We start from the raw sequence: 13637 nt of genomic DNA on the forward strand, positions 1-13637 counted from the left end.
GGCTGGGTTTTGGGAAGTAAACTCCCAGGCCTTTCTTCCAAGACCCTCTGGGTGGACTCAAACCACCAACCTTTTGGTTAGCAGCCAAGTATGTTAACCATTTGAAACACCCAGGGACCTTAGCAAAGAGTAATGGTTCAATAAATAAGTATGGGCTCTTCCTTCACTCATTCATTTCCAAATACGTACTGGGGACTTCTGTGCCCAGCCACTGCTCAGCCCCACATACATAGCAGAGCACAGCAAAGCCCAAGACAGTCCTGGCCTCTGCTCCCACAGGCCTCTCCATCGAGGGAAGACAGCCAATAAATCAAATAACAACATGTTATGGATTGAATTGTCCACCACAGATAAGTGTCAACTTGGCTAGGTCATGATTCCCAGTATCATGTAATTATCCTTTATGTTGTGATCTGTGATAGTTGGAACTGTGTGCCAACTTGGGTGGACCACAATTCTGTGTGGTTTAAGCTGTTGTGATGTGGTTATTCCCATGATGGGATCAGATCTATATGTTTCAAGCAGCCAATCAGTTGAAAGGGAGTTTCCCTAGGGGTGTGGCCTGCTTCCAGCATATTTACGGTCATCCTGGGAAAAGAGACACTCTTCTGTGGATCGGGATCCTGTTGTGCTGCCTACAACTGTCTGTGAGCGAACAATCCACCATTCGGCCTGGAGATCTTGGATTCATCATTCGTTGGAGTCAACAGCCGGTGTACTGCCTGCCAACCTTGAGCTCCTCAGCCCCTGCAGCTGCGACTCGGGAAAAGCCTCCAGCATGACGTTTGGTCCAAGAACTTGAGAGTTGCCAGCTTCTGTAAGTGTGTGAGCCATTTTCCTAAAATAAATTTCTCTTTCTCTCTCTCTATAAGCTTTACTGGTTTTGTTTCTCTAGAGAACCCAGTCCAACACATGACCTGATATGATTATGTTGTGTGTTGTTAATCCTCACCTTGAAGACTGGGCAATCTACTTCCATAGAGATACTGCCTTGGAAACCCAAAGAGGGGTCGCTATGAGTCAGAATGGACTCTATGGCAGTGAGTTTGAGTTTACGATGTTAATGAGGCAGGATTAGAGACAATTAGGTTAATGTGGTAGGGTGCAATCTACAGGGTTAGGTTGTATCTTGAGTCAATCTCTTTTGAGAGATAAAAGAGATTAAACGAGTGAGCAGAGAGGGACGTCCTACCACCAAGAAAGAAGAGCCAGGAGCGTGTTCTTTGGACTCGGGGCCCCTGTGCTGAGAAACTCCTAGATCCAGGGGAAGGTTAATGACAAAGACTTTGCACTAAAGGTGGGACAGAGAGAAAGACTTCCCCTAGAGCTAGGGCCAGGGAGCTCTGGTAGCATAGTGCCTAAGATACTTGACTGCTAACCAGAAGGCTGGTGGTTCAAATCCACCAGCCACTCCTCGGGAGGAAGATTGGGCAATCTACTTCCGTAGAGATATGGCTTCAGAAACCCAAGGAGGGGTCGCTATGAGTCAGATCTCACTCGACGGCATTGAGTTTAGTTAGAGCTGGTGCCAGGAATTTGGATTTCTAGCCTCCTAAACTGTAAGAGAATAAATTTATGTTTGGTAAAGCCACCTTTGTGGTATTTCTTTATAGCAGCATGAGAGAACTAAGACCTAAGTACATATGTCATAATGAACCATAAAGTGTTATGGGAAACGAGCTTAATGAAGTGAGGGAGCGTGACCCAATCTAGGAAGACAGGTGGGGAGGCAGTCCTCGAAGGTTTCCTGGGAGGAGTACTGCATAAGTTTAGGTCTAAAACCCACTAAACCAAACCCACTGGTGTTGAGCCGATTCTGACATAGTGACCCATAGGACAGAGCCAACTGACAGAGCAGGACTGCTCCATGAGGTTTCCAAGGCTTTAAAGGAGCAGGCTACACCATCTTTCTCTTGGGGAGAAACAGGTGGGTTTGAACCACTGATCTTGCAGTTAGCCACCAAGCACTTAACCACTGCACCATGCTCAAATCTAAAGGATGAGATAATTAGGTAAAGAATAGATGGAAAGAACAAAACTCAAAATCATAAAACAAAATAATTTTTCTTTTTAAAAAAAAAGGACCAGGATTGCTGGTCAGATAGGGCCTGGTGAGACCCCTGAGACTATGGCCCCTAGTTACCCTTCAGGTCTGGGCTTGAACTCAGTCCTGTGGCTTCCAGCCAAATAACAGACAGGCATATGGGCTGAACATTTGCATCAGGTAGATACACTCCTTGGAGAGATCAGTCATGGGAGAACAGAAGGGCAGTGTTTGCACAGGGAGACAGCTCAGGGGGCAGGAGTGCGTGGGAGGGAAGGACACAGGGAAGAGGTAACTACAGGGAGGAAGTGGGAAGAGAGCTTTTACATTGTGGGGAATTGTAGTCAATGTCATGAAACAAAACGTGTATGAACTGCTGTATGGAAAATGAATTTACTCTGTAAACTTTCACCCAAATCACAATAAAAACTAGAAAAAAAAAATGGAGGAAAAAGCATTCCAGGCAGAGGGGTTAGTATGTGCAAAGGCCCTGAGGAAGCCTCCTCAAACAGGAGGCCCTCTGGGGGCCCTATGCAATTTGTCCCCCACTGCTCACCCCTAGTCTCTCTGCTTCAACCATACTGGGTTTGCTCTTCCCCAAACAAAACACAAACGCTCCCGCCTCAGGGTCTTTGCACTGGCTGTTGCCTCTGCCTGGAATGCTCTTCCCCCAGATGTCCTCATGGCTCATTCCCTCACCTCCTTCAGGTGCTGTTGGCTCAGACTTCAGTCTCAATGATCGCCTTCTCCCTGATCGTATTATTTAAAATTGAAGTTCCCCACCCCAGGACCTCCTTTCCCCCTACTTGTGTCATTTTCCCCAGTAGTGCTAATTTCCATCCCCCATCCTCTTTAGCATACTTGTTTCCTTGCTTGTGGTCTGTTACATGTTTTGCTCATGGCTGTGTCTCTGGCACCTAGGACCGTACCTGGGACACACGGTATGTGTTCAATAAATATTGGTCACAGGAAGGAAGGAGGGAAGAAATGCACCAAAACACAGTGTCTGTGGCTGAAACTGGGTATGAAGCAGAGCCGAGTCTGAGACGGGGCACCACCCAGACCCTACAAGCTCTTGCAGTCCAAGAATAAGGAGATTGATCTTTCTCTGGAAGGTTCTAGGGAGCCATGGAAAGGTGGTGAGCAGAGGAGGGCTGGGGTCAGATCCGTGCTTTGGAAAGATCCCTCTGGCTGATGTCTGGAGGGTCAGACAAGTAGAGCTATGGGCATGGGTGGCTGTGCTGGAAGACAAGGACACTAACACACACAAGCACAGCAGCTTGTCTCGGATTCTGCAGTGAGGCTGGAGGAATAGCATCACCACTGTGGACACGGCATGGACATTGCTTGAGTGCTTACTATGTGACAGGTCTTGTGCTAAGCACTTCTTATGCAGCATCTTCACGTGTTCTCAAAGCATCTTCATAAGGTAAGAGCCACTGTGGCCCCAATCAACAGATGGGTAAACTGAGGCTCCATTGGAATATTCCCAAAGGCGCCCCACTGTAAAGAGGTCAGGGCAAATGCACCCCCAACTTGGTCAGGCTTCAGGAGACCCAGGTTCTGCTCTGGCCTTGGCTACCAGCTACCACCCCTGAGGACGGCCTTGGCTAGCTCTGTCTCACTGTCCCTAGCTGAGCCCCACAGCATCCTTGACAGGAGCGAGAGGCTGCTTGCTCTCACATACCTCTGGGCACCGGAAGCCCCCCATGGCCTGCAGGATGGCCCCAGCCCTCTCTCAACCATCGGGGTACCTCCTAGGGGCGAGGGGGGATCCCAAAGCCTCTGCACACCCAGGTTGCTACTCACCCAGGGGCTCACTTAGGTCCAGGAGGTGGGTGCTGGGATCCTGCTGGCTTCCTGGGGCTGGTCCTTCCGTCAGAAGGAAACTCTGTGGGAGACGACAAAGTCACCGTGATGGTGAAGTTTACTGCCATTGGGTTGTTCACTCAAAGCCTAGGTCTCAACGTCCCTGCGAAGCTATCCATTGATGTGATGAGCATTTACAATCAGTTGATTCTAAGTAGAGGAGATAACGTGAGTGGGCCTCATCCAATCAGGTGAGAGCCTGGAGAGCAAACACTGAGGTTTCCAAGAGAAGAAATTCTGCCTGGAGACTGTAACATACATATCCTTCCACAGTCGCCAGCCTGCTGCCTGGCCGACAGATTTCAGACTTGCCAGGCCCCACAACCACCTGAACCAATTCCTGAGCACAGATCTCCTGCCCTGTCTGTCTGTCTGTCCCTCTCTCCCTCCCCAATACCCCCAATCTCTATGTCCCTATCCATCTAGGCATCCTTGGGTGGTGTAAACAGTTAATGCACTTGGCTACTAACCAAAAAGCTGGATGTTTGAGTACATCCAGAGGAACCACAGAAGAAAGGGCTGGCAACCTACTCCAGAAAAATCAGCCACGGAAAACCCTACAGGGAACAGTTCTCCTCTGCACACGAGTCAGGGCTGACTGCATGGCAACTGGTTTTATCTTCTCTCTCTAATCTCTCTCTCCTATTCGTTCTGTTTCCCTGGAGAACTCAGACTAATACTCTCATCAGCATCATCCCCACCAAAACCCAAGGAGGCAGGATGGTGCAATGGGTGCACCCCTGGGGTGCAGCAGCCACTGGCCGCATGTGTGGCTTTAGGGAGGTCCTTGTGCCAGACAGGAGCTCTGGTGGTGCAGTGCCTAAGGCCTCTGACTGCTCACCAGAAGGCTGGTGGTTCAAACCCACCAGCCACTCCTTGGAAGGAAGGTTGGGCAATCTACTTCCGTAGTGATACCACCTCGGAAACCCAAGGAGGGGTCGCTATGAGTTGGAATTGACTCCATGGCAGTGAGTTTGGTTTGTGTGTGTGTGTGTGTGTGTGCGTGCCAGACACTCTACATGTGCTCCTCTGGGGCCTCGCTGGGCCCTTCTCCCCCTCTGGCCCTGGGAGGCTGGCCTGTGGGCTCCACAGCAGCATAGGACTCTGCTCTGTGTGCTCGGATGGGTTCAGCTCATTGAAGGCAGGCATTTTTGTTTTCTTCACTCATGTTTCCCCGGGTGCTACGGTCGCTGAGCACCTACTAAGCAGCTCTGGTGGAGCAGTGCTTAAGGCATTTGACTGTGAACCAGAAGGTTGGTGGTTCAAACCCACCAGCCACTCCACAGAAGGAAGACTGGGCAGTGTACTTCCATAAAGATTTACTGCCTTGGAAACTCAAAGGGGGTCGCTGTGAGTCGAATTTGACTGGATGGCAGTGAGTGTTTTCTTTTTTCTTTTTAATGTGCGCTCGATGGACTGCAAAGCCCTTTCACCCTCATTCCCTGAGCCAGAAGATCAAGGTCCTAACCTGAGCTGGACCACCGACCTTCTGTGTGACCTCTAGGCAGCCCCTGCCCCTCTCTGGACCTTGGTTTTCCCATCTATAAAAGGTCTAAGCCTGTCTAATTCTGAGGGCTGGAGAATCCCAGCGATCTCTGAATGTTACCAGGCTGAGGGGAGGCAGCAGGAAGTGTTCGGGCTCTGAGCTGGGAAGACACTTGGGGGGTCTCACTCCCAGTAGCTCCACTCCTCCGTCCTCGTCCTCTGGGCTCTGGGCCAGGGTCCTAGAGTAAAATAGGCGGGAATCTCAGAGGATAGGAAACCTGGACAGGTGTAGGCACCAGTGTAGACAGGTAACGAGCATTCATTCATTCTCCAAGCACCTACTTGAACTTCTACTCATATACCCACCAATGGATCCATCCATCATCCATCCATCCATCACCCATCCATCCATCCATTCATCCATCCATCCATCCATCATCCACCCACTCATCATCCATCCATCCATCCATCACCCACCAATGGATCCATCCATCATCAATCAATCCATGCGTCACCCATCCATCCATCACCCATCCATCCATCCATCCATCATCCACCCACTCATCATCCATCCATCCATCCATCATCCACCCATCCATCCTTAATCTATCCATCCACCCTTCAGCCATCCATCCATGTATCACCCATCCAGCCATCCATCCAACCATCATCCACCAATCCATTCATCATCCACTCCTCATCTACCCATGGAATCATCATCCATCCATCAACGTATCCACCAATCCATCTTCTCATTTATCCGTCTGATGACCCATCAACCACCCATCCATCTTTTATTCATCTACCTATCTATCCATCTATATAGCTCCTCTTTCTCCCTCCATCCATCCACCCACCCACTCTCCCATCTATCTACCTATATCCACTCATACATTCATCCACCTACCCACCCATCCATCTTTCTATCCAGCTACTATATTCATTAATTCCCCCCTTCCTTCATTTAATAAGTATTTATTAGACACTCATTGTATGCTCAATGCCAAGTTAGGAGCCTTGGAAGATACCCAGATGTATCCCTAAGCACTTCACAAGGATGGTAAAGAGATAACTCTGGACACTAGATGAGCACCTGCCTACAACTTGGAGAGCAAAACCTTGAGTATTAATAATCTCATGTCTTTGGAAGGGAAACATGGACCCCCTGAAAGTATATGCAAAATAGTGTGTGTGCATTTGTAAATTTTTTGGGGAAGAGTCTATAGCTTTCATCAGATTCTTAAAGAGTTCTTAATCCTAGACAGTTTCTCTGATATTGTGTCAATAGCCTCTTAACAGTAACAACCACTGTCACTAGGCCAGAGTTATAGACTGAGCTGTGAGAAGATGTGCTGAAGTCCTAATCCCTGGGATCTGTGCATATGGCCTTGTTTGGAAATAAGGTCTTTGAAAATGCTATCAGTTAGCACAGGGCCATATGGGAGTAGGGTGGCATGACAGGTGTCTTTATAAAAGAGAAGAGACAGAGAAATAAAGAAGGAAGACAGCTATGTGACAACAGAGGCAGAGATGTAGGAGGCGGAACTGTAAGCCAAGGAACACCAAAGACCACCGCCATCACCAGCAACTAGAAGGTGGAACACATTCTTCTTCAGGGTCCTCAGAAGGAATCAACATGGCCCACACCCAGCCTCCAAAACTGAGTCAATACATTTCTGTTCTCATCAGCCACCCACTTTGGGGTACTTCATTATGGCAGCCCTAGGAGCCTTGGTTAAGTCAGTAGACTGGCCTTCCATGAGGGAAACCAGGTTCAATTCCCAGGCAAAGCATCTCATGGTCAGCTTCCAGGGGTCATGTTGCTATGACTCTGACCAGGTTTCAGCAGAGCTTCTAGACTAAGATGGACTAGGAAGTAAGACCTCGTGACCTACTTCTGAAAATCAGTCAGGGAAAACTCTATGATCACAATAGATCGATCTGCACTGGATCAAGGGGTGGTGCCGGATGAAGCAGTGTTTTATTTCATTGTGTGTGAGGCTGCCATGAGTTGGGGTTGACTTGGCAGAACTTAACAAACAACAACAGGAAACTAATACCCAAAGAAAACCAAACTCACTGCCATTGAGTCGATTCTGACTCACAGTGACCCCCTTTGGGTTTCTGAGGTGGTAAATCTTTATGGAAGTAGGTTGCCCAGTCTTCCTTCCGTGGAGTGGCTGGTGGGTTTGAACCGCCAACCTTCTGGTTAGCAGTCAAATGCCTTAGGCACTATGCCACCAGAGATCCTTAGAAACTAATACAGCAAGGTATAAACTCCAGAGGAGAGAGCCCTGGACGGCCAGGGGGATTTGGATGGAAATGAGAATGGTGGAGGGCACTCCTGAAGGTTGGCACAGCCGAGGCAAAGACTTGGCGGTTGGGATGAACCTGGCATGTGCTGGGGCCCTATGGGCTTGATTGATGAGGCTAGAGTAGGAGGGTGGGGCAAGACAGGGGGGCAGCGGCCTTCTCTTCACTCCCTGTATATCCCCCCTTTACTGTGGCTCACCTCTTCCGAGCCCCAGCCATGGGGAAGGGTGCTGAGGGGTCCCCTCTGGAGGGGCTGGAGCAGCTCAGCCGGGGGTCACTCCCCCAGCGGGGCAGCAGAGAGGGCTCGGGGGTTGGGGGTGACAGGCCGTGGAAGCTCCGAGCGCGGGGCCGGGGGACAGCCCCTGGAGGTCTGTGGTGGGCCCTGGGTAGCTGCTCGCTGGAGTTGAGCTGGAAGTCATCATCCATGGAGATGTACGGAGCCAGCATCTCCAAATCCAGAGTATCGACGTCCTGCAGAGGGCAGGAGGGAGTTAAGAGCGTGAGCCTTGGACTTGGGTGGACCTGGGCTGGAGTCCCACCTCCACCACTTCTAAGCCATGTGTCCAAGGTCAAGAGTCTGAGCTTCAGTTTCCTCATCTGTAAAATGGGGCTAAGGACTCTATGGCAGCCAGTCACCAAGATAGCTCCCAGGGATCCCCTACCACAGCGAGCTGGATATTGTGGATACGATGATGTGTGACTTCCAAGGTAAGGTTACAAAAGACATTGTGGCTTTCATTTGTCTGTCTCTGTCTTGCTCTTTCTCCTTCTCCCTCTCCCTCTGTTTCTCTCCTGGATCACTTGCCCTGGGGAAGCCATGTCATGAACTGTCCTATGGAGAGACCCACATGACAAGGAACTGAGGCCTCAAGTCAACAGCCAAGTGAGTGAACTTGGAAGTGGATCACCTAGCTCAGTCAAGTCTTCAGACGACTGCAGCCCCAGGTGACATTTTGACTGCAACCTCATGAGAAAACCCAAGCCCAGAGCTACTCAGCTAAGTGTCTCCTGAACCACAGACCCTCAGAAACTATGTGTAATAATAGTAAGTGGTTGTTGTTTTAAGCTGCTGAATTTAAGGGTAATTTTTCATTCAGAAATAGATGACTAATATAAATTTTGGTGCCAGGAGTGGGGTGTCAACAAAAACCTAAAATATAGGAGTGGCTTTGGAATTGGGCAGGGGCAGGAAGAACTTTGAACATGCTAGAGAAAGCCTAAATTGCCTTGAACACATGATTAGTCAAAATCTGAACTTTTAAGGACATTGTCAGTGAAGGCTTAAAGGGAAGTGAGAAACATGTTATTGGGAACCAGAGGAAAAGAGATCCTTGTTAGGCAGTGGCTCAGAGTCTAGCAACATTATTGCCTGCTGTTATATGGAAAGTAAAAAATGTAACTAATGAACTAGGTACTCTAGCTAAGGAGATTTACAGCCAGAGGGTCAAAGGGGTTGCCGGATTTCTTCTTGCTACATATAGTAAAAGACCAGAGGACAGAGATAATCCTAAAGGAAGAACAGTTAAACATGAAGGAACTGGGACATGAAGGTTTTGAAAATTCTCAATCTCCCCAGATGGTAAGATGCTGGAATTAAGAAATGGTTTCTGAGGAAAGAAACACATTTTAAGGAAAGCATGGTCTAAAGATGAAATCTAGGGGTGGATGTAAAATTCCTTGTTAAGACTTCAGAAGGACCAAAGGTGGTACCTCACAGTATCCTTCAGTCAAAGGCCCTCTAAAGGGTTTAAGCACATGACTCACAGATCCTCTCAAACAGGAGGGTTTCCAGTAAACTGAATTGTTAATTCAGCAGAAACCCAAGGTAGAGGAGACCAGATCTCTTAGAGATGCGTGGGTGTGGTTTTTGTCTAACAGAATGAACTCCAAAAAGATTCACAGGAGACTTACAAAGTTTTTAAGAGAATTGTATCAGCAAAAATATTGCCAACTTGGACTGAAAGGGGTTGTACACAAAATGAAAAGAGGCCTTTGGTTCACCAAACATCTACAAGCAGGAAGTGGGCTGAGAAAACTACTCAGCTGCAAATATGAGGTACCAGTTGTGAGAAAGGAAGAGCTCAGAAGGCAGAGCCAAGAGCCATGGAGGAAAATTTCATGTTTAAGTAGGAAGCAGGAAGAATGAGTTCTAATCAAAGAATTTCCAGCATTTGCCCAGATGGATTTTAAAACTGCTATGGACCAGCTGACAACTATGTGCTTCATCTTTGCCCCCCTTTTTGATAGGAGGGTCCATGGCAATTATTTGACTGCTAACCAGAAGGTTGGTGGTTCAAACCCACCAGCCACTCCTTGGAAGGAAAACTGGGCAATCTACTTCTGTAGAGATACTGCCTCGGAAACCCAAGAAGGGGTCGCTACGAGTTGGGATCGACTCGACAGTACTGAGTTTGGTTTTTTTGGTTTTGTCCCACCACACTACATTGGGTATGGAGGTGGCATATGACTTATCTCTTTCGTTCCCAGGCCTACCAATCAAATGGGAGTATGCTTGAGGAGTTTCGTCTGCACCTGGACCAGACTGAGAGGCCCAGAGTCTGGACTTCAAGTAGATGCTTGAAGATAATGGGATGAGACTTTTGGAGGTCTTAGGAGGGGGTGAATGTATTTCATGGGGAGGGAGGGGAAATATGAATCACTAGGAGTTCCCAATGATCTCTGCCTTTTGGTATTCACACCGCTGTGTAGTTGCCTCCCACATTACACTAGGTTGGTCTGTGTGACCGATACAATATACCAGAAATGATGGATTGCATCACCTGGACTGGGCACTCTCTCTCTTCTGAATTACTTGCTCTGGGGGAAGACAGCTGTCATGTTGTGAGGACACTCAGGTAGCCTATGTACAGGCCCATCGGGTAAGGAACTGAGGCCTCCAGCCAAAGCCAGAAAGGACCTGAGACCTGCCAACAACCATGTGAGTGAAGCTGGAAACATATTCAGGAGCCTTCGATGACTATAGCCCTGAATGACAGCTTGACTGCAAACTCATGAAAGACCCTGAGGAAAAAACTACTCAGCTAAGCAACTCCCAAATTCCTGATTCTCAGAAACTGTGTGACATAATAAATGTCAGTTGTTTTAAGCTGCTAGGTTTTGGGGTGATTTGTTATATATTAATAGATAGGTAATACACAACACCACTGTAATTCATCTGTCTACTCAATCATCCATTCATCCATCATGAACTAATAGTCCACTTACCCAAATATCCATCCATCCATCCAAATAACTGACTAAATATCATCCATCCATCTATCATCATTCACCTAGGAGTCAGTGGTCCATCTACCCAACTATCCATCCATCCATCCTTCATCCAATGGACTGATTGTCCACTTATCCAACTATCTATCCAACATCTGTCCATCCATCCATTCATCCAAATATTCATCTAAACATCATCTATCCATCTATCATCATCCACCTAATGAATCAATGGTCCATCTATCCAGCTATCTATCCATCCATCCATCCATCCATCCATCCATCCATCTTCCATCCAATGAACTGATGGTCCATTTATCCAACTATCTATCCAAACATCCATCCATCCAAATATCTGTCTAAACATCACCCATCCATCTACATCATCCACCTAATGAATCAATGGTCCATCTATCCAGCTATCCATCCATCCGTCCATCCATCCATCCAAATAGCTGCCTAAACATCATCCATCCCCCTACCATCATCCACCTAATGAATCAATGGTCCATCTATCCAGCTATCCATCCATCCGTCCATCCATCCATCCAAATAGCTGCCTAAACATCATCCATCCCCCTACCATCATCCACCTAATGAATCAGTGGTCCATCTATCCAATTATCCATCCATCCATCCAACCAACTATTCTACCACCCTTCTCTCAAGCCCAGATACATCAACTCCAAGGGCTCAGAGGTGAAGATCATTCTTTCCACACTGTCCCTTACCTGAGCTATATCTAGATCTGTCTCCACTGCCTCGAGGTCTTTCCCAGAGGCAACGAGTTTGTGTGAATTCTCCACATCCACAAGTAACTCACTGGGGAGATCAGCCTGTGGGGAGACAGAGTGGCGACTTCAGAAGTCTTGAGCCTGGGAAATGTCCACACTCAGACAGTCTAGGCATTTGAGCTAGGGATTGGAGTGTAGGGGGTCAGATGGACCCCTGAGGTCAAAGATCAGACTCTCTGAATCCTAAGGAAAAATGGTAACTTCCATAGCCTATTGAGCACCAACTTGGTGGCAGTCCCATCCTAAATTCTTGGCTATAGATGACCTCATTTAACCTCACAATAACCAATAAAGTGGTTACTTGTTAACACCCTCATTTTACGAGTGAAGAAATGGAAGATCTCACTTGCCCTGGGTAACACAGCTGCTAAGTAGACGATTCAGGACTTGAATCCAGGTTTGTGTAACTCAAGACATTATATATTCCTGACTCCTTGAGGTCAAAGGTCAGAGACCCTTGGTTACACATCAGGGAGGTCACCTGTGCCACCACTAAACATCTCAGGTGGGGTTCAAACTCTGCAATTGTAATGGCTAAAGAATCTGGAACCTAAGTCTTATAGGAACCATCTTTGTTTGAGTGCCCCATTTTATCTCAACCTTCCCATTACACAGATGGAGAAACTGAGGCCCAGAGAAGAGCAAGGTTCAAGTCAATGGCTCAAACAGCCTGGTTCCTGAGGCCTCGAGGGGGTGGGACTGCTCACCGGAAGAGGACTCTGGGGGCGCCGTGCAGCCAGGGGTGCACTAGGGGTGGCGGCCGCTGAAGCCCCATCCAGGATGGGTGCCAGGAGGCGGCGGAGGTCAGGGCTGCAGAAACGGCGAGGGTCAGCAGCCAGGGCAGCCTCGCTCAGGGCAGGGGGGTGCAGGAAGGCCAGGACCCGGGGAGCAGGGCTGTCTGCAGGACACAGAGAGAAGGAGAGGGCACGCAGGCGGTCAGCCGGGGGCCACGGGGCTGAGTCTTCCATTGCTAACTCAAGGGAATATAACTGACATCTTCAACCACCAATCAGGAGGGACGCCGGGAGGTTAGCTGACAGATGGGCTAGACATCTGAGCGCAGGGAGAGGACTGGGGTCCAATGGCAGACAGCTGGGGCACCAAGGGGGTGCAAAGCATTCTAGTGCTGGGGGGAAGGGTTCTGGAGAGCACTTGCTGGTCTAGGTATTAACCCTTTGGTTGTCAGATTGTCAAAAGACCCCAGAGGGCCCTAGGGGAAGGGACAGGATGGCGGGGAGCACTTGATTGGCAAAGACAGTAGCAATTTGCTGAATGGTATGGAAAACGCACTGCCATCGAGTTGATTCCAACTCAAGCGATCCCCATTGGGTTTCTGAGGTGGTAAATATTTACAGAAGTAGATTGCCCCGTCCTCCTTCCATGGAGTGGCTGGTGGGTTTGAACCGCCAACCTTCTGGTCAGCAGTCAAATGCCTTAGGCACTGTGCCACTAGAGCTCCTTAATGGTATAGAAGTGCTTCAATATTTGAAACCAACATGGCTGTTGCTGTGGGTGCCACTGAGTCGATCTCTGACTCACAGTGACCCCATGTGACAGAGTGGAACTGCCCCACAGGGTTTTCTAGGCTGTAATCTTTATGGGAACAGAGGACCAGGTCTTTCTCTTGTGGAGCCCTGGATGGGTTTGAACCACCGACCTTTCTGTTAGCAGCTGACCACTTAGTCATTGTGCCACCAAGACTGGAGCAAATGGCCAGGCCCGGTTCTCTACCTGCACAGAAGTGGGGGCCTTACATGTCAGGTGGATGGCTTGTTCCAAGGCCGAAGTGGCTCTGTGCCTAAGACACTTGACTGCTAACCAGAAGGCTGGCGGTTCAAACCCACCAGCCACTCCTCGGAAGGAAGGTTGGGCAATCTACTTCCATAGAGATACTGCCTCGGAAA

At 48.7% G+C, this 13637-nt stretch overlaps 1 protein-coding gene across 1 annotated transcript in view; it reads right to left on the reverse strand.

Annotated features, from left to right (window-relative positions):
• Nucleotides 1-13637, reverse strand: part of HIF3A (hypoxia inducible factor 3 subunit alpha) — a 41454-nt gene that overhangs the window by 1538 nt on the left and 26279 nt on the right. The window contains exons 6-10 of the mRNA XM_007943048.1: nt 12441-12631; nt 11671-11775; nt 7911-8182; nt 5520-5637; nt 3854-3935 (exon numbers count right to left, since the gene is read on the reverse strand). Coding sequence (XP_007941239.1) covers nt 3854-3935; nt 5520-5637; nt 7911-8182; nt 11671-11775; nt 12441-12631 — 768 coding nt within the window. The remainder of the gene's footprint in view (nt 1-3853; nt 3936-5519; nt 5638-7910; nt 8183-11670; nt 11776-12440; nt 12632-13637) is intronic.

The sequence above is a fragment of the Orycteropus afer genome, unplaced genomic scaffold (assembly GCF_000298275.1).
Source record: "Orycteropus afer afer isolate SDZICR_OR568_19922 unplaced genomic scaffold, OryAfe1.0 scaffold00099, whole genome shotgun sequence".
NCBI lineage: Eukaryota > Metazoa > Chordata > Mammalia > Tubulidentata > Orycteropodidae > Orycteropus > Orycteropus afer.